At 43.1% G+C, this 27,812-nt stretch overlaps 4 protein-coding genes across 6 annotated transcripts; all 4 read left to right on the plus strand.

The window, feature by feature from the left end:
- Nucleotides 1-43: 43 nt before the first annotated feature.
- On the plus strand, nucleotides 44-5,415 carry LOC116614912. 2 transcript variants are annotated; one of them, XM_032376490.2, is made up of 10 exons: nucleotides 44-345; nucleotides 1,100-1,186; nucleotides 1,625-1,869; nucleotides 2,125-2,241; nucleotides 2,501-2,668; nucleotides 3,319-3,435; nucleotides 3,735-3,860; nucleotides 4,063-4,159; nucleotides 4,614-4,829; nucleotides 5,278-5,415. In XM_032376490.2, the coding sequence occupies exons 2-10, from the start codon at nucleotides 1,126-1,128 to the stop codon at nucleotides 5,322-5,324; spliced, it is 1,194 nt and encodes a 397-aa protein (XP_032232381.2). In that variant the 5' UTR covers nucleotides 44-345; nucleotides 1,100-1,125; the 3' UTR covers nucleotides 5,325-5,415. The 2 variants fall into 2 exon arrangements, with proteins under 2 accessions (XP_032232381.2, XP_032232382.2); XM_032376491.2 differs by lacking the exon at nucleotides 44-345 and adding an exon at nucleotides 361-546.
- On the plus strand, nucleotides 5,331-10,176 carry LOC116614913. The gene is made up of 6 exons (XM_032376492.2): nucleotides 5,331-5,645; nucleotides 6,196-6,363; nucleotides 7,752-7,856; nucleotides 8,175-8,291; nucleotides 9,224-9,314; nucleotides 9,802-10,176. The coding sequence occupies exons 2-6, from the start codon at nucleotides 6,253-6,255 to the stop codon at nucleotides 9,804-9,806; spliced, it is 429 nt and encodes a 142-aa protein (XP_032232383.2). The 5' UTR covers nucleotides 5,331-5,645; nucleotides 6,196-6,252; the 3' UTR covers nucleotides 9,807-10,176.
- Nucleotides 10,177-12,544: 2,368 nt separating this feature from the next.
- Nucleotides 12,545-16,843, plus strand: LOC116614904. The gene is made up of 14 exons (XM_032376464.2): nucleotides 12,545-12,584; nucleotides 12,662-12,726; nucleotides 12,979-13,348; nucleotides 13,632-13,799; nucleotides 13,880-13,993; nucleotides 14,072-14,200; nucleotides 14,290-14,386; nucleotides 14,501-14,719; nucleotides 14,812-15,191; nucleotides 15,280-15,447; nucleotides 15,677-15,787; nucleotides 15,934-16,047; nucleotides 16,343-16,433; nucleotides 16,693-16,843. Exons 3-14 carry the CDS (start codon nucleotides 13,247-13,249, stop codon nucleotides 16,698-16,700), a joined length of 1,701 nt encoding a protein of 566 aa, XP_032232355.2. The 5' UTR covers nucleotides 12,545-12,584; nucleotides 12,662-12,726; nucleotides 12,979-13,246; the 3' UTR covers nucleotides 16,701-16,843.
- A 2,140-nt stretch (nucleotides 16,844-18,983) lies between these two features.
- On the plus strand, nucleotides 18,984-26,874 carry LOC5507774 (bone morphogenetic protein 1). 2 transcript variants are annotated; one of them, XM_048725060.1, is made up of 10 exons: nucleotides 18,984-19,537; nucleotides 20,625-20,693; nucleotides 21,214-21,570; nucleotides 22,064-22,268; nucleotides 22,590-22,759; nucleotides 23,139-23,280; nucleotides 23,863-24,083; nucleotides 24,839-25,045; nucleotides 25,628-25,878; nucleotides 26,276-26,874. In XM_048725060.1, the coding sequence occupies exons 1-10, from the start codon at nucleotides 19,468-19,470 to the stop codon at nucleotides 26,483-26,485; spliced, it is 1,902 nt and encodes a 633-aa protein (XP_048581017.1). In that variant the 5' UTR covers nucleotides 18,984-19,467; the 3' UTR covers nucleotides 26,486-26,874. The 2 variants fall into 2 exon arrangements, with proteins under 2 accessions (XP_048581017.1, XP_048581018.1); XM_048725061.1 differs by having other exon boundaries at nucleotides 18,987-19,537; nucleotides 24,842-25,045.
- The last annotated feature ends 938 nt before the right edge of the window (nucleotides 26,875-27,812 follow it).

Below are 27,812 nucleotides of genomic sequence, written 5' to 3' on the forward strand. Positions count from 1 at the left end.
GATTGACACCCTTCAATCAAACACATGCCGTGAAGGCATTCTTTTCTTTTGAATCCTTTGGACATCTTGTCATTAGTGAAATCAGAAACCTATACAATGATCAGGGCGGTAATTTTAAAGCACGGGCGGTAATTTTATTACACACCGTCTTAATTATTGTTATGTATGGTATATATTTATACTGGGACTGGGTTTATCGGTGTTGTTTTATACCCTTAGAAAGTTTCCTATTCTTCTTGGTGTTTTCTGTTTCTCTCAACGCGGGAATTACGCTGGCTTTGGTATTCAAAGATACTTCTGGACACAGCCAAGTGGAAACGCCTTAGACCTTAGTCGCGACTCGAGGTAAGGCCCTCTATAAATCCCAAATACTAAGCTTTTAGGGACTGTATTACACAGTTCCAATTCAAAAGTGGTTAAATAGAAAACAGACAAGTAAATTTTGGACAAAGGGCGATTTTAAGCTGAATGGTTACACACGCGTTCCCTTGAGCGGAGAGGAAGGTGAAAAAGAGGTCGAACAGAAACGCGAGCGCCGAAAGAAAGGTAGAACGGGTTGAAAGGGTTGGGTTTTTTTTATTATTATTCCGGTATCACAATTGCTATACCTAGTATGATATGCAAACTGCAGATATTATGAACTTCTCTTAAGGTTAACTTTCGCACTAAATATGCGATTAAATCTACGTGAATATTACTGTTTCGTAATAATGGGCCCCCTAAAAATAGCTCGAGTTCGCGGGGAGCCAAAAATATCCAAACACGAGCTATCGGGGAACAACTGTAAACTGTAAAACACTTAATTTCATTTTAATTTTTCTGTAAACTTAATTTTTCCATAGTGGAATGGTACTACTGTGTTCATTGTGTAATGGTACTGTTATGTTCATTTTTGTAATGGTACTGTTGTGTTCTTTGTGTAAAATTGTACTGTTATGTTCATTTTTGTAATTGTACTGTTGTGTTCATTGTGTAATGGTTCTGTTGTGTTCATTGTGTAATGGCATTTATGCGTTCATTGTGTAATGGTACTGCTGTGTTTATTGTGTAAAAATACTGTTATTTTATTGTTGAAAAAAATACTGTTTTGTTATTTCAGCATACCTGTGGATAATCGTATCCATCATGCTCATGGTATTAATCATTACGCTACTGGCTCTTCTCGTTACAAAGCTGCAAGTAACAGGTACATGCATAATCTCACGTGATACAGTAGAGATGAGGGCGTGTTAAAGCTAAAAGCGTGTCTGGCCAGGGAGCAGCATTTCCCTGAGTGTGTGTATATTTTAGTGTTCCAGTGTTCTCTGTTTTACCGTAATGTTATGGTGATTATAAAATGAATCTCCTTTTTGCGTGAGTCTCGCCTCTGATAATCCACAGATGAGTTCGCAGCATGGCGTTCAGCGGCGTAGCCAGGATTTTTATCAGGAGGGGGCCCAAAAAGAACTTTCAAGGCATTTTCTCCTGTATTTTAGATAATGTCTCATAAAAATACATTTACTGTATTTTTGGCTGCTAAAAGGTGGGCCAGAGCCCCCTAGGCCACCACCCTGGCGTTCTTAGCGTTTTCTGTTTATAGTATACCCGTTTATTATAAAATAAGCGTTGTTTGCTTTGTTTTTAGCGTCGCCGGTTGAGATTGCTCACGGTCGAGTTCATATGGCTATTCTGGATACACAGAATTTTGTCTGCCAAACTGAACCCTTCCAGACACCCTTCACAAGTGACGACATTGCTGTTCACCTCAGTCCCGCTCGGCCGGGGGGTAGCCTTCCTGAGTACCAATCCTCCACGGTCTGGGTAGATCACGTGACAAGATATAACTTTACCATTTGTTTAAGACCCTCGGCCAAAATAAACTTTGCAAGGGTAAGTGCGACGGAGAGCTGTGTACCTGATTTCTTTAGTAGCCTTTCTAGCCAATTTGTTAATTAAATATCGCACCCTCAGAAAATGCGTCAAATTCTATTGTGCACGAGGCCGCATATACAGATATAGCTTTTTGTATTCAAAGGGCGCCGTCTTACAATTTCAAAATGTACTTTTTTCGAACGATTCACTAACGGTTGTTTTCTCCAAACCCCCGTGTTCTATTAACTTACCTTTCCTTCATTGTCCCCACAGCGTGTTGATGTTCATTGGCTTGCGTATTTGTACAAGCCCAGTAGTGGAATGTCTGGCGTCGCTTATATCCCTATGTGGACTGCCGGGACCAAATGCGTCCTCATCACCTACTCAGAGGTCAGACTGAGCTGGCGTGATGAATATCTTCCTCCACCCTCAACTTAAACCCCCACCCCTTCCCCCAAGCCGGCCCTCTACACCTTACATTCAAATCCAGTAGTCCCTATGCCTCATATCAATAGGCCCCAGGTTCGATTTCCGATTCCAATTAAAGTGGAGTTAGTTTGAGTTAAAGAGCAACCTTTGTTCCGAAGGGTTTCCCCGGGTTCCGTTATTGCAGTGATGCTATGAATTCCCTCTCAATTTACAATTTCAGAGGGTGACCGCCATCCCGACAGTCTTCGTCACGGTTGCGCACGAAGGGAGAGTAGGGAGGGGGAACGATGCATCGACGGTGTGGACTGAAGATGTCACGGTCGAGGACTTCAAGCTTTGTCTTCGCGAGCTCAAGAACTTTGACGGAGCACATCGAGAAATCAAAGTGGTACGTCACTAGGTCCTCATCCTCTAGAAGTCAGATATCTTGAACCCCTCTTTACCTAGAAATTAAATATATTTAAAACACCTTAATCTAGAACTTAAATAAGTCGAACTCCCTTTAACTAGAACTCAGATAACTTAAACTCCCCTTAAACTAGAACTCAGATAACTTGTACTCCCCTTATTCTAGAACTCAAATATCCCGACCCCCCTTTAATAAGAGCTCAAATAACTCGGAACCCCTTTTAATTAGAGCTTAAATAACTCGAACTCCCCTTAAACCAGGTCCCTCGCTGGGAAATTAAGTGAATATATCGGGGTGTTTTTCACGCTAGCGTCTCTTGGGATTTCCTGTGTTGCCATAGTGGTGAGAGAGTGGTGGAGTGATGTCGTTATGGCGGGCATCACTGGACTGTGCTCTTCTGTGCTCTGTCACGCACGTACATATGACATATTTGTGCTCAGAAAAAAGTAGATGGTATAACGCTGAAATTTATCGCAAAAATTCAAGATTTCTCATAGACTCGTAGATCTCTATGCTTGCCCCTCCCCTCTCCTCCCGCGTCCTTCGGCGAATACTGGCTACACGCCTATCTATAAATTATATCAGATATTGTTTAGCACTTAGATAATAACAGAAGTCTAATGTTTTAGAACTGGCTAGTGCTGAGCGCCCTACCGGCTGAATGGGTAAAAGCCCGACTGACCGGCATCCTGACTTTTCCAAACACCCTTACCCCACCGGAGAAGTTTATCTACAGCTACTGTCAGGTACGGCTTAACAAAAAGTCCTACTGATATGTGGTGTGGGTAACACGAGGACGACACTGCTACATTAAATGCAAGTTTAGAATACTACGTCAATCCAGCCTAGATTCTTTCGTGTTTACTCATCCCCTCATCCATTTGAAAACCCAGACTAGGCAAAGGTACAACACACGGATTCTCTAAAATAAACATATAGTTTTTTCGCGGTGATTTCCTCCTCTTATAACATTCCATCTGCCCCTCCCTCACGAAATCACCCTTTGCTACAATAAAAAAAATACTTGTAATACGTGATTCCATAGGAGTTCCCGTTTCCCAAGCAATATTTCACTGTGCCGACAATGATAGCCTCTCCCAGTCATAGGAACAATATCTACAGCTCGAGGAACGTGTGGCCCAAGCATAACGCCATCACTTACTGGATAGAGGTCAGTTTAATACCCTGCAGCAATATAAATCGCCTCTCAACCCTAATTTTCATTGTCCTTGTCCCTTGGACCTATATGAACTTTGTTTTGAGCATCTTCAGGGCACACCTTATTAAATATGAAAATTTGGAGACCAGTACCAGTTTTTTTGGACTTTTTTTTTAATAATTCTGGTATTTTTTTATTTTGTTGATTCGTTAAGAGTATCGACACGCTGAATTACACGGTCTGCGTCAAGGACCTCCAGCCCTACAGAGTTCACCACGATCCAATTCTCGTCAACTTCTTGGTGTTTGGGGGTAAGTCCTGACTAGTGATAAACACTTGCCATACGCTACGCTAGCGTAGGACATCCGGGACATCCCAAACAGAAACACTGATTTGGGTTTGAAGAAAAGAAAGACTCTCGCTCCCGTCCCATTCCCACTCTCTCCCTCTTAACTCCTTTTTAGTCCCCCTCTCCCACAGGTAGCCCACTTATTCACTTCGTGCCTGCAACAGAAACTAATACAGCGCTACATTTTGAATCGAAACAGGTAGAAAAATAAGTTTTTACTAACTGCGCAAGAGGATATCTTTGTATTACTAAGTTTTAAGTGTTCACAAAAGGGCAATCACCAGAACAAATACTGACCAAAATAGTGCCTTTATTCTGATATACAGGAAATTATAGAGGATAGGGGGTGATTTGTCTTTTTGTAATATTAAATCCGCAGGACGTCGCTAGGTTTATAAGTTTCGCTCCTTTTTTAGATCTGCACCCATGTCTCACGGTGAACTGTGGTAACCACGCCTCGTGCCAGGCCTACTCGTCCAGCGACGTGCGATGCGAGTGCCCAAAGTCGTGCCCAGTCTACCAAGAGGAGTACTGCGCGAATGACGGCAAAACCTACTCGAACATGTGCGAGTACGACCAGATGGTGTGTAACACCGGCAACGAGATCAAACTGCACCCCGGAAGCTGTGAGGGTGAGGGAACTGTTAGATGATAATGCATAATGTGTGATTATCAAAAGGTCTACTTATCACCCAGTAGTGAACTTTTCACAGAGGGACCCCATAGAATCTCCACCCCCTGAAGTTGGCCGGTATATATAATTTTTTGGTGGTAAAGGCGGAGTGTGATTTTTTTTCCCTCCTGACAAAAAACGGCACCGAAAGACCCCCATCTAAAGCTCAAATTTCCCCTCTGGGTGGTACATAACATCTCTGGTATCACACAACCGCTTATAAGCGCAAACAGAAACATTAAGAAACCTATTAGAGGCACATATTCGCCCCTAATGATCTACTGATCATTTCCATATAGATTTTGAAGATATTTGGAGGCTGCCACGCCCTGCGACTCCCACGTTAGAAGAATCTTAGATCAACCTTGCAAGGGAGCTTTATCCGATTAGTATTTGTCTATTTTCAGCGTTTGTATTGAAACACGGACGCGTTGCAGTCATGCTGGATAGATAATACTTTTGTGTGACAGTCCAATATGGTCACGCTTTTAAGCGTAACGCAACACTTCACGTGTTTGTAAGCCTTGATTATCACAACACGACCCAGAGCCTTCCACACGACTCCGCTGTAGTCTGGGTAGACAAGATTCATAAGACATCGTTCGACGCATGCGTTTTGAAGGCAGGACGCAATGACATCGTGCCTCCAGATGGCGGGCTTGCCTTTGTAGACTTCGTGGCGTACGAAGGATCGCCTGCGGATACAGTATCTGGGACGACAGACCTTGCCCCCTGGTGGGATGGGACGCAATGTCAGACTGTGGCATTCCCCCAGGTGAGGATGGCCGTGACAACAAATCAAAGATGGCCGGCCGCCATTCTGCCCTCCTAGCAAGTGTGAGAAATACCAATTTCTTACTCGATTACGCCTTTTATTATATCCCATTCCACATTTCCAAGAAATATCTCCATCACCTTTAAAACTTGTATAGTATGTACTTTACAGGGCCGTAACAGACATCAAAATACGGCGGGGGGGGGGGGGGGGGGGGTTACTGAATCACACGTAATAGCTCAATATTTGCAAAATCTTTAGCTATTACGCTTACCTTATGATCGATTTAGACACACCAAAACTTGCGAGTAAGTACGCAGCTGCTTTGTCTCCTATTATCCTATTATCTTCTTCCTAGTTCTTTTGTCTCTATTTTTCTCGTTCTTTGTGTCGAGGTGCGGATATTGTTCATTTGCCCAATCAAATTGCAGCTTGTAAGAGCTGCGTACTGACCCAAACTTGCATCTTCGCTCTCCTTTTTTGGCGAAGACTCGCCACTTCTGATACACACAAGACGCGCACCAATGAAATAAATCTTTACTTATTTCAGAACAAGTTTCCCCACACGCCGTACGTGATCGTCACCGCCCAACACACCACACCGGGAATGCGGAGCAACGCGCTCACTCTGTGGTTAGAAGATCTGACCACCTCGGGACTTAGAGTGTGTGCTCGCGAGTTACAAACGTTTGACCGCGAGCATAAAGGCATACATGTGGTAAGAGCTGAATACTTCATCCCTTTACACACTTGTCAGCGAGCATGGAGGCATACATAGAGCTAAAATACTCCGTCCCTTTACACACTTGACAGCAAGCAAGGGGGCATCAGAGAGCTGAATACTCCATCCCTTTACACACTTGACAGCGAGCATGGGGGCATACATAGAGCTGAATACTCCATCCCTTTACACACTTGACGGCGAGCATGGGGGCATACATAGAGCTAAAATACTCCATCCCTATACACACTTGACAGCGAGCAAGGGGGCATACATAGAGCTGAATACTCCATCCCTTTACACACTTGACAGCGAGCATGGGGGCATACATAGAGCTGAATACTCCATCCCTTTACACACTTGACAGCGAGCATGGGGGCATACATAGAGCTGAATACTCCATCCCTTTACACACTTGACAGCGAGCATGGGGGCATACATAAAGCTAAAATACTCCATCCCTATGCACACTTGGCAGCGAGCAAATGGGCATACATAGAGCTGAATACTCCATCCCTTTACACACTTGACAGCGAGCATGGGGGCATACATAGAGCTGAATACTCCATCCCTATACACACTTGACAGCGAGCATGGGGGCATACATAGAGCTGAATACTCCATCCCTTTACACACTTGACAGCGAGCATGGGGGCATACATAGAGCTGAATACTCCATCCCTATGCACACTTGGCAGCGAGCATGGGGGCATACATAGAGCTGAATACTCCATCCCTTTACACACTTGACAGCGAGCATGGGGGCATACATAGAGCTGAATACTCCATCCCTTTACACACTTGACAGCGAGCATGGGGGCATACATAGAGCTGAATACTCCATCCCTTTACACACTTGACAGCGAGCATGGTGGCATACATAAAGCTAAAATACTCCATCCCTATGCACACTTGGCAGCGAGCAAATGGGCATACATAGAGCTGAACACTCCATCCCTTTACACACTTGACAGCGAGCATGGGGGCATACATAGAGCTGAATACTCCATCCCTATACACACTTGACAGCGAGCAAGGGGGCATACACAGAGATAAAATACTCCATCCCTTTACACACTTGACAGCGAGCATGGGGGCATACATAGAGCTGAATACTCCATCCCTTTACACACTTGACAGCGAGTATGGGGGCATCAGAGAGCTGAATACTCCATCCCTTTACACACTTGGCAGCGAGCATGCTGGCATACATAGAGCTAAATACTCCATCCCTTTGCACACTTGACAGCGAGAATGGAGGCGAATGTGGTAAAAGCTAAATACTCTATCCCTCCACACACTTTATATATTTATCTCCAAAAACCTAGAATATATAACTGTTTCGTTTCTAAAGTTGATATGGCATGTGTTGATTTGACTCAAAGCACTGGCTAGCATTCGCAACTCTGCCTGAAGACATGGTTGCTGAGCATCACAAGATGTCATTCACAAGCGATCAGCCACCGTCATTGGCTAACGCATTCTGTGACGTAAGTAAAACTGAATATGTCCAGAATGCAGAGCTTACCGGGGTATATAAACATGTTCAAATCAGAATAAAAACACACAATGTTTAACACGTGATGCTGACAGTTAATCATATTACGGGCTAAGGCGCTAGATTATAGAAAGACTCTCCCCCTCGGGCGGCTTATTCTTTGGAAAACTGTTGTATGTTTACTAGCTGTATATTTACTTGCGCACTTTCTCTTCACTAAGAGTTCTGATAACGGAATAAAGTCTACATCTTATGCTTCTGCTCCAAAAGCCTTGTGTCCACCGAATATGCAAATTATTTCATGTTTCAGGGCCTGAATTTCACGAGGACGTATGAAACAATGCCAACAATCGTGCTGTCTGTCAATCATTACACTGGCGCAGGGGGGCTGGTACCTGAGTACAACAGCATCACGGCTTGGGTCGAGGTAGGGGAGAGGGCTTGGGTCGAGGTAGGGGAGAGGGCTTGGGTCGAGGTAGGTACAGAGGGCTTGGGTCGAGGTAGGTAAAGAGGGCTTGGGTCGAGGTAGGTAAAGAGGGCTTGGGTCGAGGTAGGTAAAGAGGGCTTGGATCGAGGTAGGTAAAGAGGGCTTGGGTCGAGGTAGGTAAAGAGGGCTTGGGTCGAGGTAGGTAAAAAGTGGTTCAATGGCAAGAAAAAAGAGCTCGTACTTATGTCTAACCTGTAGCAAACTATAATTTCTAATATGGCACAGCTACATTAGGGGGAGTGGCGTGTAATCCTCAAGATAAATCAAACCTATATTTCAATTTCAAGGACCACAAGTTTCTTTCTTGCAAACGGTCCTAAAGTTATGGATGCTATGCCATTAAGCGATCGATACTAAGCCATTAAGCGACCGATACTAAGCCATTAAGCGATCGATACTACGCCATTAAGCGATCGATACTACGCCATTAAGCGATCGATACTACGCCATTAAGCGACCGATACTACGCCATTAAGCGATCGATACTACGCCATTAAGCGATCGATACTACGCCATTAAGCGATCGATACTACGCCATTAAGCGACCGATACTACGCCATTAAGCGACCGATACTACGCCATTAAGCGATCGATACTACGCCATTAAGCGATCGATACTACGCCATTAAGCGATCGATACTACGCCATTAAGCGATCGATACTACGCCATTAAGCGATCGATACTACGCCATTAAGCGATCGATACTACGCCATTAAGAAACGTATGACGTGTACATTGCTAGGGTTATGGCATAGGGAACGCACGAAGCCTACCACGACCATAAAACGCCACACGTTTTCGCCTATGTTAACTTTGACTGCACCTACCGATTATAGGAGCCTGTAGTTCAGCCTGTATGTTTCTTTTTCAGATTGCGACCAAGTCGTACTGCCAAGTTTGCTTGAGGCAGTCTCGCGGATTGAACGGCCACGACCCTCTGTTTGTCGATGTTGTAGTTCTTGGTGAGTGCAAGTCTAATCGTGAATAGTCCCACGTAGCTCTTACCATCCTGTGGCGGTGATAGAAGGGGGAGATAAGAAACGCATATTTAAGTACGAATAGCAAATGACGGTGCTAGACCAACCGCAACTGTATTTATGAGAAGTAGAATGAATCACAAGATATTTGCCAACGTAGTCCCTGCATTCTGTAAACAAAAACTATGACTGTTTTTTTTAGATATCAGAGTTTTCATTTGACAACTGGAATTGGCTAATTGCCATACTAGAGTCGGATCTAGGATTTTTTTCAAAGTGGGGAAGGGCACCAAGTGGGAGGGGGACTGACATCCCTGGGTCCTTCATTACAAAAAGGAAAATCAGAAATCATCTGTTCGAACCCCTTTACGCTCCTCACCAACGAGGACAAGTCGCGAGGGACGACGGTCTTCTTGAAAAGCACTCGTTTACATGAAAGACATAAAAATTCCTCTTTTTGTGTGTGTCATAGGATGATGCCCTTCGCGTTTCCCGAGATGACTACCTGTCACGTGGCCTGATAGCATTGAGAGTGGTGAGAGAGTCAGTGAGAGTGAAGAGAAAAGAGAGAGATCGTAAGAGTGGGGAGAGAGACAGTGAGAGTGAAGAGAAAAGAGAGAGATCGTAAGAGTAGGGAGAATGAGACAGTGAGAGTGAAGAGAGATGGAGACAGTGGGGTGGGGAGACAGAGACTGTTATAGTGGCGAGAGGGAGGAGACGTGAACAAATTATTTGAAAGTTCTAAATATGAAACAAAGCTTTTATAATATTTGATCTGTAAAATTGATAGTTGTGTTGGTTAAAAGTGTAAGCTTATATGTTTTGAATAAAAACAATCCAGTAGTAATGTGTGAGTCTATTTCCTCTTTCAATATTCTACAAACTCTAGCTGAAGATTTTCAACAGCAGCAGCTTTTGGTACTTGGAATCATGCTCAGAATACTCCTACCCCCGACCCAAACCACACCCTATTTACCCCAAATACCACAGTCACTCGCTTAGACCCCAAACCACACCCTATTTACCCCAAATACCACAGTCAATCGCTTAGACCCCAAACCACACCCTATTTACCCCAAATACCACAGTCAATCGCTTAGACCCCAAACCACACCCTATTTACCCCAAATACCACAGTCACTCGCTTAGACTCCATATACCACAGTCACTCACTTAGACCCCAAACCACCCCATCGTAGTTCTCATGAAGCCCTGTATTACCAGCACAGCCTTGTTGATTACATGATCGTTCTTTGATTACGTCGCAACATCACCCAACCTGGTTACAAATTACACGGCAACTCGGTTCATATACTGCTATGCTCGGCAGCCTGACACTGTTTGCGCGATGAGGCCCCGATAAGGTTTAGACAGGTGCCAAGTTAGGGGAGGGCGCAGATGGAAAACTGCCTACCCTTTACTGCCAAAAGTGGTCGTCATTTAAAGATTTGCCAATTCTTACTGCTTTATTCATATACAGACACTAGAACGACAGATAAAAATCTGTGACCACCCCCAAAAGATCAAAAAGGGATTTTTACCGCGTTGCAATATTTTCACGGGACGATTATAATCGGATTTGGCTACAAATATGTTTGACTTGTAGGTTTATGCTATACCAGAGTGATCTAGAAAGCTTTTTTTATCTAAAATAGCTCGTCCATTGCTAGCCTGCGAGTCTGTGAATGTGTGACCTGTGAATGAGATCTGGAGGTGGGACATGTGAATGATATCTGAGGTGGGACTAGAATGTGTGACCTGTGAATTGGGATATGGGGTGGGACTAGTGTGTGTGACCTTTGAATGAGATGTTAGGTGGCACTAGTGTGTGTGACCTGTGAATGAGATCTGAGGTGGGACTAGTGTGTGTGACCTATGAATTGGGATCTGAGTTGGGACTAGTGTTTGTGACCTTTGAATGAGATGTTAGGTGGGACTAGTGTGTGTGACCTGTAAATGAGATCTAAGGTGGGACTAGTGTGTGTGACATGTGAATGATATCTGAGGTGGGACTAGAATGTGTTACCTGTGAATGAGATCTGAGGTGGGACTAGAATGTGTGACATGTGAATGAGATCTGAGGTGGGACTAGAATGTGTGACCTGTGAATGAGATCTGAGGTGGGACTAGAATGTGTGACCTGTGAATAAGATCTGAGGTGGGACTAGTGTGTGTGACCTGTGAAGGAGATCTGAGGTGAGACTAAAATGTGTGACCTGTGAGTGAGATCTGAGGTGGGACTAGAATGTGTGACCTGTGAATGAGATCTGAGGTGGGACTAGAATGTGTGACCTGTGAATGAGATCTGAGGTGGGACTAGAATGTGTGACCTGTGAATAAGATCTGAGGTGGGACTAGTGTGTGTGACCTGTGAAGGAGATCTGAGGTGGGACTAGAATGTGTGACCTGTGAGTGAGATCTGAGGTGGGACTAGAATGTGTGACCTGTGAATGAGATCTGAGGTGGGACTAGTGTGTGTGACCTGTGAATGAGATCTGAGGTGGGACTAGAATGTGTGACCTGTGAATGAGATCTGAGGTGGGACTAGTGTGTGTGACCTGTGAATGAGATCTGAGGTGGGACTAGAATGTGTGACCTGTGAGTGAGATCTGAGGTGGGACTAGTGTGTGTGACCTGTGAATGAGATCTGAGGTGGGACTAGTAAGTGTGACCTAACTTAAATTGTGATCTGAGGTGGGACTAGTGTGTGTGTGACCTGTGAATGAGATGTGAGGTGAGACTAGAATGTGTGACCTAAAGTAAATTGTAATCTGAGGTGGGGATTATTATCTAGCATATGACATCCTATAGCTCCTCAAAGTGGTCTATATGCCGGAGATCTTTTTAAAATTGGAGAATTTTGGAAGGTTGATTTCACGTAGCATTAACAAAATGCACGATTACACTAGCCGATTTGCAAAATCACCTATGAACACTTTTGAATGAAAATCGCTAGCCGTTCTCTCATTCTCACGATTCCGTCATGACCTTTCTATAGCTTATCCATCTAAGCTCCACAGAACAAGTAAAATTAAATGAATGATCAAATTTTGGTGTGAAACAGAGCATGAATCATGCCTGATGAACCCATGTTATCAACAACTATTTGTGATTTCTGCCAAATGATTAATTTCATTTGATCGACGTGTCAATTCCAGCATGCCCATTTCACATCTCGCAGGATATAAAAGCTCTCTGTGAAAGAGAGTTGATCACTTCGCTCTCTGAAGACCTTTGTTGTCCTTGCAACCGAAAGTGAGTATTACTAGACGAATTGCCAACCGCTCTGCTATGTAACTATCCTTCACAATCCCTCTCGTTTCTTGTTTCAGGTTCGTCATGGGTTCCATTGCTCTCCTTGGCTTTCTGTTGACTGCACTTGTAGCACTAAGGCCTGGTAAGTTCACACTTTTTGAAAGGTTACTCCATAGACATGGTACTCAACAGACGAAACACTTATCATGCAGCTTTTTTAGAAACTGGGCGCCTTTTTGCGTTCTTCTGGTTTAAAGAAAGGACAATATTAAAAGTCCAGACTATCGGGGAGAAATAACAAGAGATTTTGTCTTGCAAAGCGGGTATTTAGATTACAACACCAAGAGAACTTTTATATTTTTATATTTCTAACTCTTTTTTTTGTGTTCCTCAGTTGATGGTGCGATCTTGTACGGATCTGGAACTTTCGCTATTGGACCGTCTGAATTCCAGTGCAAGTCTTTCGCATTCTCGCCGGCATTTTCGTCTGCGGACGTCACAGCTGGAATCCACGTACAGATCTCTCTGTACATGACTGACCTACCTGGACCGACCTCGAACCAGCGGTGGGCTGGGTCGAGAATGTGACTCCTTCCGGTTTTACCTCCTGCGTTGAGACTTCGGCTGAGATCACTTCCACAAGAGCTGTCACACTACAGTGGATGGCTTTTGCGGGCAATCCCGAAAATGGTTTGGCGGGAACTGCTGTCGTGCCCTTGTTTACAGCGGGAACGGAGTGCGTTGATGTGGACTTCATCGGAGTGGTATGTGCTTAAAATACCCATCAAAACCTTGGTTAAGTAACTAGATTTAATTCCCAATTCTTCAATTAGAAGGTAGACAGTAAGAATGTCAATCAACTATGATCTTTATTATAATTCTTGCACAACGTTCCATTTTATAAAATAACAACTATTCAAGTCCGGTACAGTGAAGTGCCATTAATAGTTTGGACACGGACAACGGACATGAAAGCTACAACACGCTTTTAAAAAACCATAAAACACCGTCTCATGGCCAGGATGAAAAACATTGACTTTTTTCCAGACATTTTCGGCAACTCCGCACGTGTTCGTAACCGCTGTCCACATTGACCCGCTAAGTAACTCCCATGATGCAGCGGGCGTGTGGGCGGAGGGCGCCACTCGATATGCCTTCAAGATTTGCTTGCGGGAGCTAAAGAACTTTGACGGAGTTCATCAGAACATCAAAGTGGTACGATTGCGCTTTGCTGACTATTATGTCGTGCGTGAAGTGGCCGTGTTTTCAATAAGCGTGTTCTTCATCTATTCTAGGATTGGCTTGCCCTCAAAGGTATCCCCTCAGGATGGGCCGTCCCGGTAGGCACTTCGGTCACACTGCCAAACACTGAAGACCTGACGGCCAGTACGAGCTACAGCTTCTGCAAGGTAACCACTCCTGTTATTGTTACACTGCTATTGTTACACTCTCAGCTGTTAACAAATTCCTATGCTGCTTATTGACAGGATGTGACGTTCAGTAATGATTTTTACGCCGCCCCAGTGTTGATAACCACAGCTCATCACACCACTAACTTGCAAACCAACCCTAAAGCCATCTCCCCGGATAATAACGCCATCACTGAGTGGATTGAGGTAGGTTTGTAAATCTATATGCACATCTGTGTTTTGCTTTGCACCTTGAATCTATAAAGAGAAACTTATATTTATCTCATCTCTGTTAGTCGGTGAACAAAACTGGGTTCAAGGTGTGTATGAAGGACCTTCAGCCTTTTGACGGTCACCACGACCCCGTGGACATCGAGTACCTCGCCATCGGCAGTAAGTACATCTTGCGTCGGGAATTTTTTATTTACATCTTTCTCACTTGCTTCTGAACAGAGAACCATGAGCCAGTTATTCTAATGCATAACTAATAACAACTTGTCTTTTTAGACCTTGATCCTTGTATCGGAAAGACGTGCGGTTTCTTTGCCGTATGCCAGGCATTCGGGCCCAAGGATGCTCGCTGCATCTGCCCGCACAACTGTGCAACATATGAGAACCAGAGATGTGGAGAAGACAACGTCACGTACACCAACGAGTGCACCCATCAGAAAGCCATGTGCGACCAGACACAGACCATTGGTATCCGTCACATGGGACCTTGCTTCCGTAAGTATAACGATCCTCCTCAACTCAGCCCAGTGTAGCCTTGATGGAAGTTGCAACCATTTGGTATACTCATTGAGTTGTGTTTTCTTCAGCTTTCATTTTGCACCGTGGCCGCGTTCTTCTCACCCTGGATACTACAGACGTACAGTGCAACACCGTGCCCTACGCCGCCCCCACATTCCTACCGCACTACCACGTGCACGTGCAGGCCAGCATCAACTATTACTCGCACGCGCCCAGCTCGCCTTACGTACACGACGCTGCCGTCGTCTGGGCCGAGAACGTCGGACTTACCAACTTCACTGTGTGCGCACTAAAAGCCGGACGCACGGACCGGGCCACGCCGGACGGAGGCAACACTTATATCGACTACATCGCGTACCAAGGATCCCCCGCAGGGGCTGTGGCGGGCGAGGAGAGCATGGAGAACTGGTGGGATGGGACGTACTGCAAGTCTGTCACGCTACCTTTCGTAAGTAACGCAATAGATTTAAGCAACTGACTAAAAATCTATTGCATTCAAAAGGTAGATATCACACTCGGCACCTTGTGGTTTTCAGGGCAAGTTCTCCAGCAAGCCATACATCATTACGTCAGCCCAGCACGCGGTGATTGGTCAGAAACACGATGCAGCAACCACGTGGGTTGAGGACGTCACCACCTCGTCTTTTCGTATCTGTCTGCGAGAAATGCAAAACTTCGACGGTCTGCACAGCAGCATTAGCGTGGTATGTCGAGCTAGAACACTTCAAACAATAGTACATAACAGGACAATGTTTTAGATTAACATGCAATCGACCTGGTTTATTTGCATCCTAGAAACATGACGTTTGGCCTAAACTTACGCTATTACTGAGTTTATATCGAAAGTTAAATACTTGGGGATAAAAATAAACACAGAAACTGATTGAAAGAATTACTTTTCGTCTTTTAGTCCTGACATTTTCTCGTCCATAGAACTGGATGGCATACGAGACGTTACCATCTACCTTCCTGGCTGAAAAGAGGACCCTCGCATTCCCAAATCTGGGTCTTCCCCTTGCTGCCGACAATAACGCATTCTGTAAGGTACTTGCAAAAAAAAAGAATATATAAAAGTCATTCGTCTGTAGTTCGCTATCGCCAAAATATAAATAACTTAGTTCATTTTGCTGAACAAGAGAATCTTCAAATCAATGACAAATTATTGTGTTAAACTTCGCTGCTGTTTGTAGGTGATGGCTTTAAACGGAAACTACACGTCCCCGCCCACAATGATAGTGACGTCAGGGCACAGCACGTCACAAGGCGTGATCCCGGAGTACAACAGCATTGCATCTTGGGTAGAGGTGAGCCATTACACATAAGATCCCATAAATCTTGTTATAGTTCTTTGATATCATCCAGGTATAGAGCTACCACCATCACCTGGACGGGAAACACAACTCTGTGCGCAGGCTACTTGCGCAAAAAAGATTATTATAGTACACAACACCTATCGTTAGGTGTAAAATAAGTTCGTCTTTGGCACATTATCACACTTTCATCCCCCTAGTGCCCTGAACCCATAAATAAAATACTTTATTTCCAATCATCGCTAAGTATACGCCACTAATCCTCAAGACTTTCGCTATTGCTCCGCAGTACATCACGACTAACAGCACCAAGATCTGCATCAAGGAGCTGCACACACCGAACGGTTACGACCCCGTCGAGGTCACCTCTCTCATCATCGGTAAGCACAGACGCGTACACCCCCCCCCCCCCCCCCCCCCTATGGGGGAACACCGAACGGTTACGACCCCGTCGAGGTCACCTCTCTCATCATCGGTAACCACAGACGCGTACACCCCCCCCCTATGGGGGATCTTCATATGCTATCAATTTTCCGTTTATTGACTACCCCCCCCCCCACAGACACGCCTAGGTGCGGCACCCCACTGTGGTTGGTCTGCATTTACTTTAGAAAGTAATTCATTTGTTATTTCCTATAGGGACTTGATTGAGCAACGACCCCAGATGAGCTTACCACCACATAAAAAATTACAAAGCTATCATATTATATATCACAAATATATTTGTAAAATATATATATATTGTTACAGATGTGTAATTTATCGAAATCAATAAATTGAACCACAAACACATTTGAGTTGATTCGTAGTGAGCTTCTAGCTATTCCCGGATTGTGATTTCCTTCCCCAGTATAGCTAAAGGACAGCCCCTCCCCCCAGAACCCCTCCAATAACACCCCATAGGACATAGACATTTCTGATCGGAGAATTGTGTGGCGCGCCTGGAGTTTGCTGAAAATAGAGCGCATATTGGGCTAAAAGGTGTATCAAACAACATGCTTTTACCTTTTTTACTTTTATAAAAATATTAGATAAAATCAATGTGTAGTTCCAGAAAATACCCATACCCCCCCCCCCCCCCCCATGAGGGGATTGGAAATTCCAGGGGGGTGGGGGGTTCAAACGCCTAGGAAATTCCAGAGGGGATGGGGGAAAAATGCCCTTTTTCCTTAATAGTTACTGTATATATTTTTTTCCAGGGGTTGGAAATTCCAGAGGGGTGGGTGGTCATACCTCCGACACCCTCAATAAGGGGGGGTTGGGGGGGGGGGGAATGGATATTTTCTGGAACTACACAATTTGTTAAAGAACAAAACTTGATTTATCGATGTTTTGCCCATGAACAAAGGCCTGTTAAACTTTGACTTTGTTTAGACCATCATGTTAGCGCAGTGTTCATATATCGCTTGATATATGCGTGACAACCATAACAACAAGCGCTCACGTGCATTCCATATGAATAGGTGCGCGCTACAGAAGCGAACGTGACCCGATAAAATTTCACATTTGTGATCTGGAAGATAAACATAAAATCACGGCATGGGGTCGTTTTGGCAAACCACACAGTGTAACCGTCGGAACTTGACATTTACCGTGCGGTTACGAAAAATGTAGAAACAAATGCAATACTGAAAGCGAAACTATCAGGTTCTGAAACCAGCCAAAAAGTAGGCAAAAATAAATGGAATGAAACGAAAACGATCGAGTGGAAAGCAACGTGAGAACGAATACATGATCAATGCAAGGCATGGACTTGTAAGGATTTATTAACAAATTAAATCATAAAGTTTAAGTGATAACAAACATAGTCAAATCCCGAGAAAAGGCTAGTTTTAAAAACAAAGTACTTACAAACGGTAAATCAAACTGAACACAACTGGCATGACAGGCCCGTACGGACAGCGCTCTAAACGTGTAGCTTATCTCTGCTGACTGTCTTCCCTGAGCAACTGCATTTCTCGCTCCCGCATCACGCCTCGCAAGCAATGCGTCTCCTTTGCTCAACGGTACTAAAAAAACAGATACTGTAAAAACCGCCGCTTTTATACTCGCTTGGGGACGCGCATTTTTTTAGGGACGCTAACATTTACTACAACTCAAATTACTCAGCGTTCATTGTCCTGTCAAATTTAGTAACTAATCTTCCTGGAAAATGGACGCTTACTTGATTCAATTAGCACTATCAAGCTATTGATACTAATCTAAAGGAATTTGTAAACATGTTCATTGAATCAATGTTCTTTCTGTACTTTGATTGTTTTTTCATGGGGTTACATCCACCCCTGCTTTTCTGTGCTTACTAACAGGACAAACAAACATCTTTTTATTGCGATAAGAAAACAGGATATGATTAATTTGAGCACGTTGAAAGTAAATTCCTAAACGTGTACGGATCGAATTAGAATCACGTTTGAGAAACAATCTGTAAAATACGTAAAACAATTATAATCGCAATCCAAAAATCGCTTCCTTAAAATCTTAGCAAAATCTAAAATAACCCAAAATGCCACCCGGTCACACAGTACCATATTATATATCCCCTCCCCTACCCAAGCCGTTTTTATACCTCGAACTCTAACCCTTTTATTACTAACCCTTTTAATGAGAACTAGGTTTTCGTTCATTTCGTGATGAAAAATAATTCAGGAAGTGCTGTTAGTACTTGAATCACATGAGGGTTATAAGCTCATCCCTGATTATTTCTGCCGGAGCTATAAGCCGGCCAAAGCGACACAATAGCTCTTATCGATACTACTAAAGAACGGGTCTTTAGAAGGGGAGGGCCATTCGTCTGCTCAAGTAATGAGCCAAAAACAGCGTGCGAAAAACTTCAGACGTGACTAACTAGACTAGGAGCTCAATGAGGTTATGTTTTTATTACAATAGTGAGCACAGGATTCTATCACGGGACGCGCACGGTCGTGTTTTCAGACACGAAACAAAAGTCGTATCTTAAGTATACTAATTTTCATCCGAATTCAGATGCGCTCCCAGGGAAGTGCTCATCTTTCGCAATGCTTCCAGCGTTCGCATGCACTGAAGTTTGCGCATCTTTTAAAATTATATCAAGATATTTCTTCTGTTTTCGTGCAGTTTTGCTTGAGAGGGCAATGACATTCTGGTTCTTCTTTTCCTAAGGCATTGTTAGCGCATGCGCTTTCGATAGTGCATGAATGGAACGTGACTTGTAAACTAATTAGCATATTACATACGACAATGACAGACCGATAGCAGAGATTCGGTGTTAAAAATCCAAGCACAAATTGCACCGCAAAGATTCTCTACTGGAGCATAAGTACACTGAATCTAGAGCCTTCTAAGACTTTTTCTGCTCCGTCTTATATTAGGACGATTTGGAGCAAGGAGAGTGCATATCTTCTTGGCGTAGCAGCTCGACATCTTGCTCTCCGATAGATGATGTTACTCTTCTTAAATTCCAGAATCTATTACAGTCATAATCGACTGTTTGCCCTTGTGATACCGAGTAAGTATATACAGTTTTATATTAGTACATCATTGTAGCCAGTTTATGTGTCGTTGCTTAAGTCACTAATACGAGCTTTCGTAAGTCGATTTACTAATTGTTTAGTAGTAATGTCAATTTCGTTGTTTTCTACGAAGAGCATAGCTGATTTATTTGTTGTTGACGAACACGAACAAAAAATAGCTTCAGATATGATAGTGTTATGATATAATTTTGCCTATAATCCTTATCTGTGCTAATTATGGATGGTTTCGTTTCGTAAATACCATTTCACCATTCAAAACAATATGCGCACGCCAATCTAAAAGAAACACCGATACGACCGAAGGCGCATGTTTTGGTTAATCACCGTTAAACATTAGTATATTTAGTATATTTCTGACCGTTCTATGAATGCGTTTTTATAATTTGTGACTATGCAAAGATCTTGATTAAATTACTATTAAGTATTTTTGTCTTCTTTTCCTGGAATGTTATCTGCTACATAAAGAAAGAGTTTAGTCGGGAGAGTGTAAAGAAAAGCGCAGCAAAATGCAAAAAAAAAAAAAAATTGATTTTTCGATGGATATAGACCATTCTACTTAGGATAGTAAATGATATATATTTTACACCAAAGAATTATTCGTCTCATACCTCTTACATTTTTTAGCATCCTTGATCCTTGTGTTATGTTGCCCCCTGCCTCTCTGAGGGACAGGATATGTCCAAAGCTTGTAAGCTGTTACTTATATTTAAAATACTTCCCTGACCTAACCTTTGGAAAGTACCTGAATTGCATCAATTTTATAGCATTATTCTTAAAACAATGCAAGGGATAGATTTGTTATGAAAGACTGCACTAATTGCTCTTTGAACCTCAGTATAATTCATATGTTCTTGCCACTAATAATAATTATATTTTACAAGGGGTGCCTTTATTTTGGTTACCTTGTACTTTGACTCTAGCGTTTTTACGAGTTTCTAATGTGCAGTTCTTCATTTTGCTAAAGTAACCTTGGAGAATTCACTAGATTTCTGAATGTTTTGGCTATTTGAAGAGCATCACATGATTACCTTTTAACCTTGTCTCAACTGCTGCTTGTTTCAGTTATTCTATCTGCTGTTTTGAATACAGTAACAGGTTTAGCTCCATCAACCAAACCTGCAAGACAGAAAAGTAAGTCTTTCTATTATATTAGGGTAACTCCATAACACTGATCAACAATAAGTTAATGATTGTGGGTTTTTTTTTTCATTATTTATCTATGTGTTTTTAATTGGCTGAGTACACAGGACATATGGTAACCTATTAACAGTTTCATTGTTTATGACCCAAGAGCTTAGTGGGACATAAAATGATTAAAAAAATCAAGGCTTCATAATTTCCTGTATGGCCCCCTAGTATTTTTAATGTCTCTGTTTTGTGCCTCCTTCCCCTGCCGCATATTTATGGGCCTGTTAGGACCCTGAAGGAGGGCACACATAGCACCAAACATAGCTGTATAATAAAGGGTAATCTATATTCCCTTAAATAAGTAATACCACTGGGTTGATGTCTAAAACTCCAATTTTTATTCATGCCTGGAAAAAGGTTCAGTTAACACCACTCAGGCAATCTAAACCTTCATATTTCTATTAAAACCTTATGAACACTATAATGCTATATGCTAATTATTAATTTTTTCCTTTTTCCCTAGCCTGCCATGAGCTCATAAACAGCACATCTGAAGACCTTTATTCTCCAGACTTCCCCAATGCCTCACCACTTAGTAGAACATGCTCTTGGCAAATCAGTGCCCCTAATGGAAAGCATGTTGCCATCCAGTCAATGGAGATAAATGTGGGCGGCGTTGAGTGGGAGTGTACCCAGGGCTATCTGGAGATTTGGGATGGATGTGGGGCTGATCGCTTTCTTGTAGAAAAGATTTGTTCCACACGTTTCCAGAGTGAGCAGAGATACTTGTGGGTTTCAACTGGTTCCTGTGTTATTATCAAGTTCAACTCTGCTGGTGGAAGCAAGAATAAGTTTTTTCTGAGGACAACACATACCTCAAGTAAGCACAATATTGGTACAAGGGGGAGGTAACCATGATTTGCACAGTTATACAGTAGATACTGTATCATTATGTGAATTAAAGTTTAAGATTTGACAATTCCTTACCAGGAAAAGACTACGGAGGGGGTACCCCTGTTTCCACCCTTAGCTTGGGCCTTGAGGGGTAAGGGACTAGGAGTGGTTTTTGTTTTTGCCTACAAGGTGCTAGATGATTCTTAATAGGAAGGCTTTTATACCCCCCTTAGATGAGTTGACAACTTCCAAAAAAAAGCAAAAAATAACCCTATCCCACCTTTACTGTATGCCACCCTGGTATCACATATACATAGATACATTGTGAAGGCTGGTATTTTGAGTGTTGGTTATAACTATTTGGTTGATGGTTGCATAGTGACTGGTTAGTGATGGTGATTTTGCTCTTGATGTGGGAGATGGGGTAAAAAATGTTTTGATATTTGCCTGTCAGCTAACATGTTTTCTTTTCCTCTCAGAGTCTTGTAATAAGGTATTAAAAGACCAAAATTCAGGAAAATTGACCACCGTAGAGGCCCTCCCTGCTGAGCAACCAGAATGTATCTGGATCATTGCAGTGCCTCGAAATAGAATAGAGCTAAAATTTGTGGAAGAGTTCAAAATACGTGGAAATGGTGCTGACTGTAAAGATGACTCACTTCGCATCCAGGATGGAAGATTCAGGTGATTTTTTTTTGTCAGGAAATTACAAATTATTTTACCTTTTTGTTTTTTCATAATGTGTCCTTTATTTATCCTCTATCTATTCTATCCCATTTCATGAACATTAGTTTAGGATCACATCACATGAAAATTTTGCAAGAAAATACAGGATGTTTAAGAGCATTTCAGTACTTCCTTGTTCCTATATGCCAGCATTCATATTTCCAGCTGCCGCCATATACTGTGTTTTAGAGAAAACTACATAATCTTAAAAACAAACAATCAGTATTTATAACTATGTTACGCAGAATGTTTGTATAAAATGTTTGTTTTCTTTTGTAGCTCATCACAGCTTTTAGGCATTTTCTGTGGTCACACGCGACCATACCCAGTGTTTTCCACGGAACCTTACATCAGAGTCACACTTCAAAGTACAGAAAGCAGGATTGTCTCAGGAAATCACTTCAGTGCAAAGTATGCCATGATTGACAAGAGGCCGTCTATACTAGGAAGTATGTCACCATTGTTTGATTTTTTTGCATGATAAGACAATACCATCATTGTTGTTTTGTGATTAGAGATGGGCTCTGATTGGTAAGGGTTTATAAATAAGGGGAGGAGCAAAAGACATGCTTGACAGCAATTCTAAGGATGTCAATAAAGCAGAGTTATCAAACTGGGATGTGGTGGTTATCCATGAATGTCTAGACAAATATGTATTTTGGCGTGTTTCTAGGATAATTGATATTCCAGCATTGACTATATCGTATATACAGATTACCCTGAGCATCAGTGTAATGAATTGTGTATTCTTTAATCACTGTCTACAGTATTAAGACAAATTGAACTCAATGGCTCAATATTTGTATTATATATATATTTTGTGTGCAGATTACTGTAATTCAGACATGATAATGACTACACCTCATGGAGCATTTGTTAGTCCTGGTTACCCAGACCAGTACCCCCACCTTATAAGATGTGTCTGGAAAATCCATGTGAGCTCTGGATTCAAGATATCATTTCGTTTCCGGTAAGACATTCTTTATTTCTGCAATGATTTATCCATGGTTAAGGGAGAGACGGTTATCATGAAAAAGTGGAGCAAAAATGTCATACCTCATACAGTCATCTTTAACTTGCTGATACCCCACTATTACAGACAACTTGTTATTATGGACAGGAGAAAAACTACGAAACTGAATACAAAGACTATTATAGACAACTTGTTATTACATAAAGATGAAAAAAAAAAACACTATAAAAGTTTTTGATAACTTCTATGAAACTGAAGTACAGAGAACTTGATTTTACAAAATAAAAAACTCACTAACACAAAACTCACCAACGCCCCGATATTACGGACATAAGCAAAACTCAACGAAACTGAAAACAAAGAAATGATTAAAAGTCATTATAACAGCTATATATTATGGCAACGAGGGTTGGATACTAACTAGAGCCTCAGTTGGCCTGACATGGATTGATTCTGGATTATCATCTGTACCGCTTAGTAGCACTGTGTTATTGCGTCTACCAACAATAGGAGGAGTGATAACACTCCCTTTATTTGTTTTTACTTCCTGCTTAGGGAACTAACCATTGTTTTCAATAGCGACTTCGATATCCAGGGTGATTCAATGGAATGCCAAGACTATGTAGAGATATTTGATGGCTTAGCGAGCTGGGCTCCCATCAAGGGGAGGTACTGCGGAAAAGACATCCCTCCCGTGCTTCGATCTGTCAGTAACAAGCTGAGAGTAGTGTTCACATCTGATAAGGACTATGCAGGAAGGGGATTTGAGGCTATTTATTCAGAGTTCGACCCCAAATCAGGTAAAAAGCAATGGTTGTCCATCAGGTAAATTAATTGTTTCTCAAGCTACTAAATCTGCTGCATTCCCGTGTCTGTGGCAATTGCGACCATGGTAATTATTAAAAAGGTATACCAACATATTACTTAGTGGCACGTTCGTAGTGGCCGGCACGTTCGTAGTGGCCTATTTCACAGAAATGCAGCAAATAACAAACTTCAAGCGGTATAAGAATATTAGTGTAAATCCACTCACATACTACACGAATCTCGCAATTTGATTGGCTCCCGTACTCACTATCTAATGTGTAGATAGTGAGTAGCGAAATAGCCGTTGCTTTTCGCGACAAAATCGGTTATTTATTACCAAGAATCCTTAAAATCGTCATTTATTTGAAGGTAGTATGTGAGTGGATTTGTACTAAAACATTAGACTACTCGTTCTCATTTTCTATGAGTCAAATAGCCAACTCGGCGCTACGTTGTTAAATATACACCTATTTCAATAAACGTTACCAGGGCAAATGGCGAATGGCAAATGGCAGTTATATGACCAATCACTGCTTATGGGTACATAATTATTAGTAAGAATAAAGATGATAATTAATTTAATCGCAGAAGGTATCCACCTTTTCCTACATTCAGCCATTTCACAATTGCCATTTCACAATTGATTGACAAATGACATTGCACTGACTACATAATTTTGAAATAAATATGCAGATCCCGTAATATCTCCCTTTTTGCTAAGTGATTACTATATGTGCTTGTTCTCTAGCAGATGAAGAAGACAACAGTCGAAGTCAGTTTACGGGAATCATGATCGGGACTACATGCGGGATCATTTTTATTGTGCTGAGTGTCCTTGCCGTGTTTCACGCACGCAAGATACGCATGCGCAGAGAACAAAGCCGTCGCTGTGACGCCGCCAGCACGCTCTCGTTCGACGTGCACCAGGCGAACGCTCCTCCTTCCTACGACATTGGTATGAGCTCACGCATCGCTCTCTACACATGACACAGACCGTCACGCAACGTTTGCACACAATGCCACGTAACACACGTCGCTACTATGGTCTCACGCATCGCTCTCTACACATGACACAGAGCGTCACGCAACATGCGTCTCACAATGCGACGTAACACACGTCACTACTATGGTCTCACGCATCGCTCTCTACACATGACACATAGGGTCACGAAACATTCGTCACACAATGCCACGTAACACACGTAACTACACTGATCTCACGCATAACTCGGCCGGCGAAACATAAACGTCATGTAACACACGGCACGCAACGTAGATTATACAATATACATTAAAAAAATTGAAGCAACGCATTCCATACAAAGATATTTCATTACATTGCGTAAAAAAACGGAATTCCTCTTAATGGCAGGGGAATGAAGACACTAACAATTTTAGTACTGTTGTTAGGAGGGGGTTTAAAAATCATCGGTCGCTCTGTACACGTTCGAAAGCCAGCGCTTTGTCAAGGTTTGCTAGTTGCTTAGCAAAGACTTTGTAAACGAGTTCTTATTCTGGCCTTGTCTTGTTTTTCTAGTAATGGCATCTCCCGACCTATTCCCGGCCGCGCCCAAGAGCAGTGAGACCATGAACACCGACAGAACCTATGCGGACACGCCACATCTTCACCGTGAGGTGTGCCGGTTGCTTGGGGACCCAGACTCGGATGAAGAGGAACCGCCCCCCGCCTACCACGGGCTCTTCCCTGAAGAGGAGGGGTTTGTTTACTCATTCGGGACCAACTCTAACCAGACTGTGGGTTATCATAGGGGCCGAAGAACATCACAGGTAGGTAGTTCATTGGTGCGCCACTGAAATAGCCGTGTAAACTTGGTGTTATAGAGTGCGCTTCTGAGGTAAAACGGCTAAGTTTGATTCTAGGACGGAATATATCGTTAAAAAGTCTTGATTTTTTTTCTGGTGTACTTTTATGGCATGTCAAACCCCGGCTGCTAAGCGCCTGTCTCTGTTAGCAGCCATTGTATGATCTTAGGAAATTACCAAGTGTGAGAAAGCATCTATTACTACATCCATGTGGGAAGTTATTGCGATACTTGTTATTGAAATCGATATACATCTTAAGATGGTCATTTTGAGATTTATTCACAAAATTTTCTTCCAATATGTATAAAAACATATACAAAGGCGTGTCTGCTCTTTAATGATAACCTTTTTACTCTTCCAGCCCGATCAGGCGGAGGGTGTGGTGAATACAGAAGAAGGCGAGGACCCTGATTCCATGCAGGCTCGAATATGGCAGCGTCGTGAACTTGAACGAATTCGGAACTGTCTGACTGGGCGCAACGAGCACCACATACAGGAACCGCCCAAGCCAAACTCCAGACCTACACTCGAGCGGCAGGACACTTGTAGCAGCTTCGTGACCGATGTTTAGTAGTTTTAGACTGTGTGACGGAATTTCACAGACTGCTGACGGATGTCTAGTGGTGGGGATACCGCGGGATGGATGTCTTGTTGTGCGGGCATCACGCGACGAATGCCCAGTAGTTCGGATATCGCGTGACGGATGTTTAGTGGTATGGATACCGCGTGAAGGATATCCACGACTGCGTGACGGACGTCTAGTGGTTCGGACATCACGTGGCGGATGTCCAGTTGTGCGGATATCGCGTGACGGATGTTTAGTGGTATGGATACCGCGTGAAGGATATCCACGACTGCGTGACGGACGTCTAGTTGTTCGGACATCACGTGGCGGATGTCCAGTTGTGCGGATATCGCGTGACGGATGTTAGGTGGAATGGATACCGTGTTTCCGATGTCCAGTTCTTGGGATACCGAGTATGAATGTCCAGTTGTGTGGATATTGCGTGACGGATGTCGAGTGGAATGGATACCGTGTCTCCGATGTCCAGTTGTTGGGATACCGAGTAATGAATGTCCAGTTGTGTGGATATTGCGTGACGGATTTCCAGGTGTATGGATGCTGCCTGACGGATGTGCAATTATGCGGATATCGCGTAACGGATGTAAAGTGGTATGGATACCGCTTGACGGATGTCATACGAACCACGGATGCTAGTTTTGCTAATACCGCGTCACGGATGTCTAGTAATACGTAGGCTTCATGACGGATTTCTAGTGGCTGAGATGATGCGTGGCGGATGTATAGTGGTATGGGGACCGCGTCAGGGATGTCTTGCTTGAAAGAGACTGCATGACGTGTCTTGCCTGACGGAACCTGGGTGACGGATGTCTTGCCTGACGGAACCTGGGTGACGGATGTCTTGATTGACGGAACATGCGTGACGGATGTCTTGATTGACGGAACCTGGGTGACTAATGTCTTGATTGACGGAACCTGGGTGACTAATGTTTTGATTGACCGAAACTGCGTGACAAATGACTTGATTGACGGAACCTGGGTGACGGATGTCTTGATTGACGGAACCTGGGTGACGGATGTCTTGATTGACGGAAACTGCGTGACGGATGTCTTTATTGACAGAACATGCGTGATTGATGTTTTGATTGACGAAGACTGCGTGACGGATGTCTTGATTGACGGAACCTGCGTGACAGATGTCTTGATTGATGGAGACTGCGTGACGAATGTCTTGATTGACGGAACCTGGGTGACGAATGTTTTTTTGATTGACGGAACCTGGATGACGAATGTCTTGATTGACGGAACATGGGTGATGGATGTCTTGATTGACGGAAATTGCGTGACGAATGTCTTGATTGACGGAACATGCGTG

Source organism: Nematostella vectensis, chromosome 3, assembly GCF_932526225.1.
Source record: "Nematostella vectensis chromosome 3, jaNemVect1.1, whole genome shotgun sequence".
Classification (NCBI taxonomy): domain Eukaryota; kingdom Metazoa; phylum Cnidaria; class Anthozoa; order Actiniaria; family Edwardsiidae; genus Nematostella; species Nematostella vectensis.

Excerpts from the sequence above, each read along its gene's own strand:
- LOC116614904 (XM_032376464.2), top strand. The coding sequence starts at position 13,247 with ATGGCTTTTGCGGGCAATCCCGAAAATGGTTTGGCGGGAACTGCTGTC. Across the intron at positions 13,994-14,071 it reads CGAGCTACAGCTTCTGCAAG|GATGTGACGTTCAGTAATGA; the intron begins GTAACCACTCCT and ends GCTTATTGACAG. Across the intron at positions 15,448-15,676 it reads TGCACAGCAGCATTAGCGTG|AACTGGATGGCATACGAGAC; the intron begins GTATGTCGAGCT and ends TCTCGTCCATAG.
- LOC116614913 (XM_032376492.2), top strand. The coding sequence starts at position 6,253 with ATGCGGAGCAACGCGCTCACTCTGTGGTTAGAAGATCTGACCACCTCG. Across the intron at positions 6,364-7,751 it reads AGCATAAAGGCATACATGTG|CACTGGCTAGCATTCGCAAC; the intron begins GTAAGAGCTGAA and ends TTTGACTCAAAG. Across the intron at positions 8,292-9,223 it reads GCATCACGGCTTGGGTCGAG|ATTGCGACCAAGTCGTACTG; the intron begins GTAGGGGAGAGG and ends TTTCTTTTTCAG.
- LOC5507774 (XM_048725060.1), top strand. The coding sequence starts at position 19,468 with ATGATGTTACTCTTCTTAAATTCCAGAATCTATTACAGTCATAATCGA. Across the intron at positions 24,084-24,838 it reads AGAGTTCGACCCCAAATCAG|CAGATGAAGAAGACAACAGT; the intron begins GTAAAAAGCAAT and ends CTTGTTCTCTAG. Across the intron at positions 25,046-25,627 it reads TCCTCCTTCCTACGACATTG|TAATGGCATCTCCCGACCTA; the intron begins GTATGAGCTCAC and ends TTGTTTTTCTAG.
- LOC116614912 (XM_032376490.2), top strand. The coding sequence starts at position 1,126 with ATGCTCATGGTATTAATCATTACGCTACTGGCTCTTCTCGTTACAAAG. Across the intron at positions 1,870-2,124 it reads CCAAAATAAACTTTGCAAGG|CGTGTTGATGTTCATTGGCT; the intron begins GTAAGTGCGACG and ends TTGTCCCCACAG. Across the intron at positions 4,830-5,277 it reads GCACCCCGGAAGCTGTGAGG|CGTTTGTATTGAAACACGGA; the intron begins GTGAGGGAACTG and ends GTCTATTTTCAG.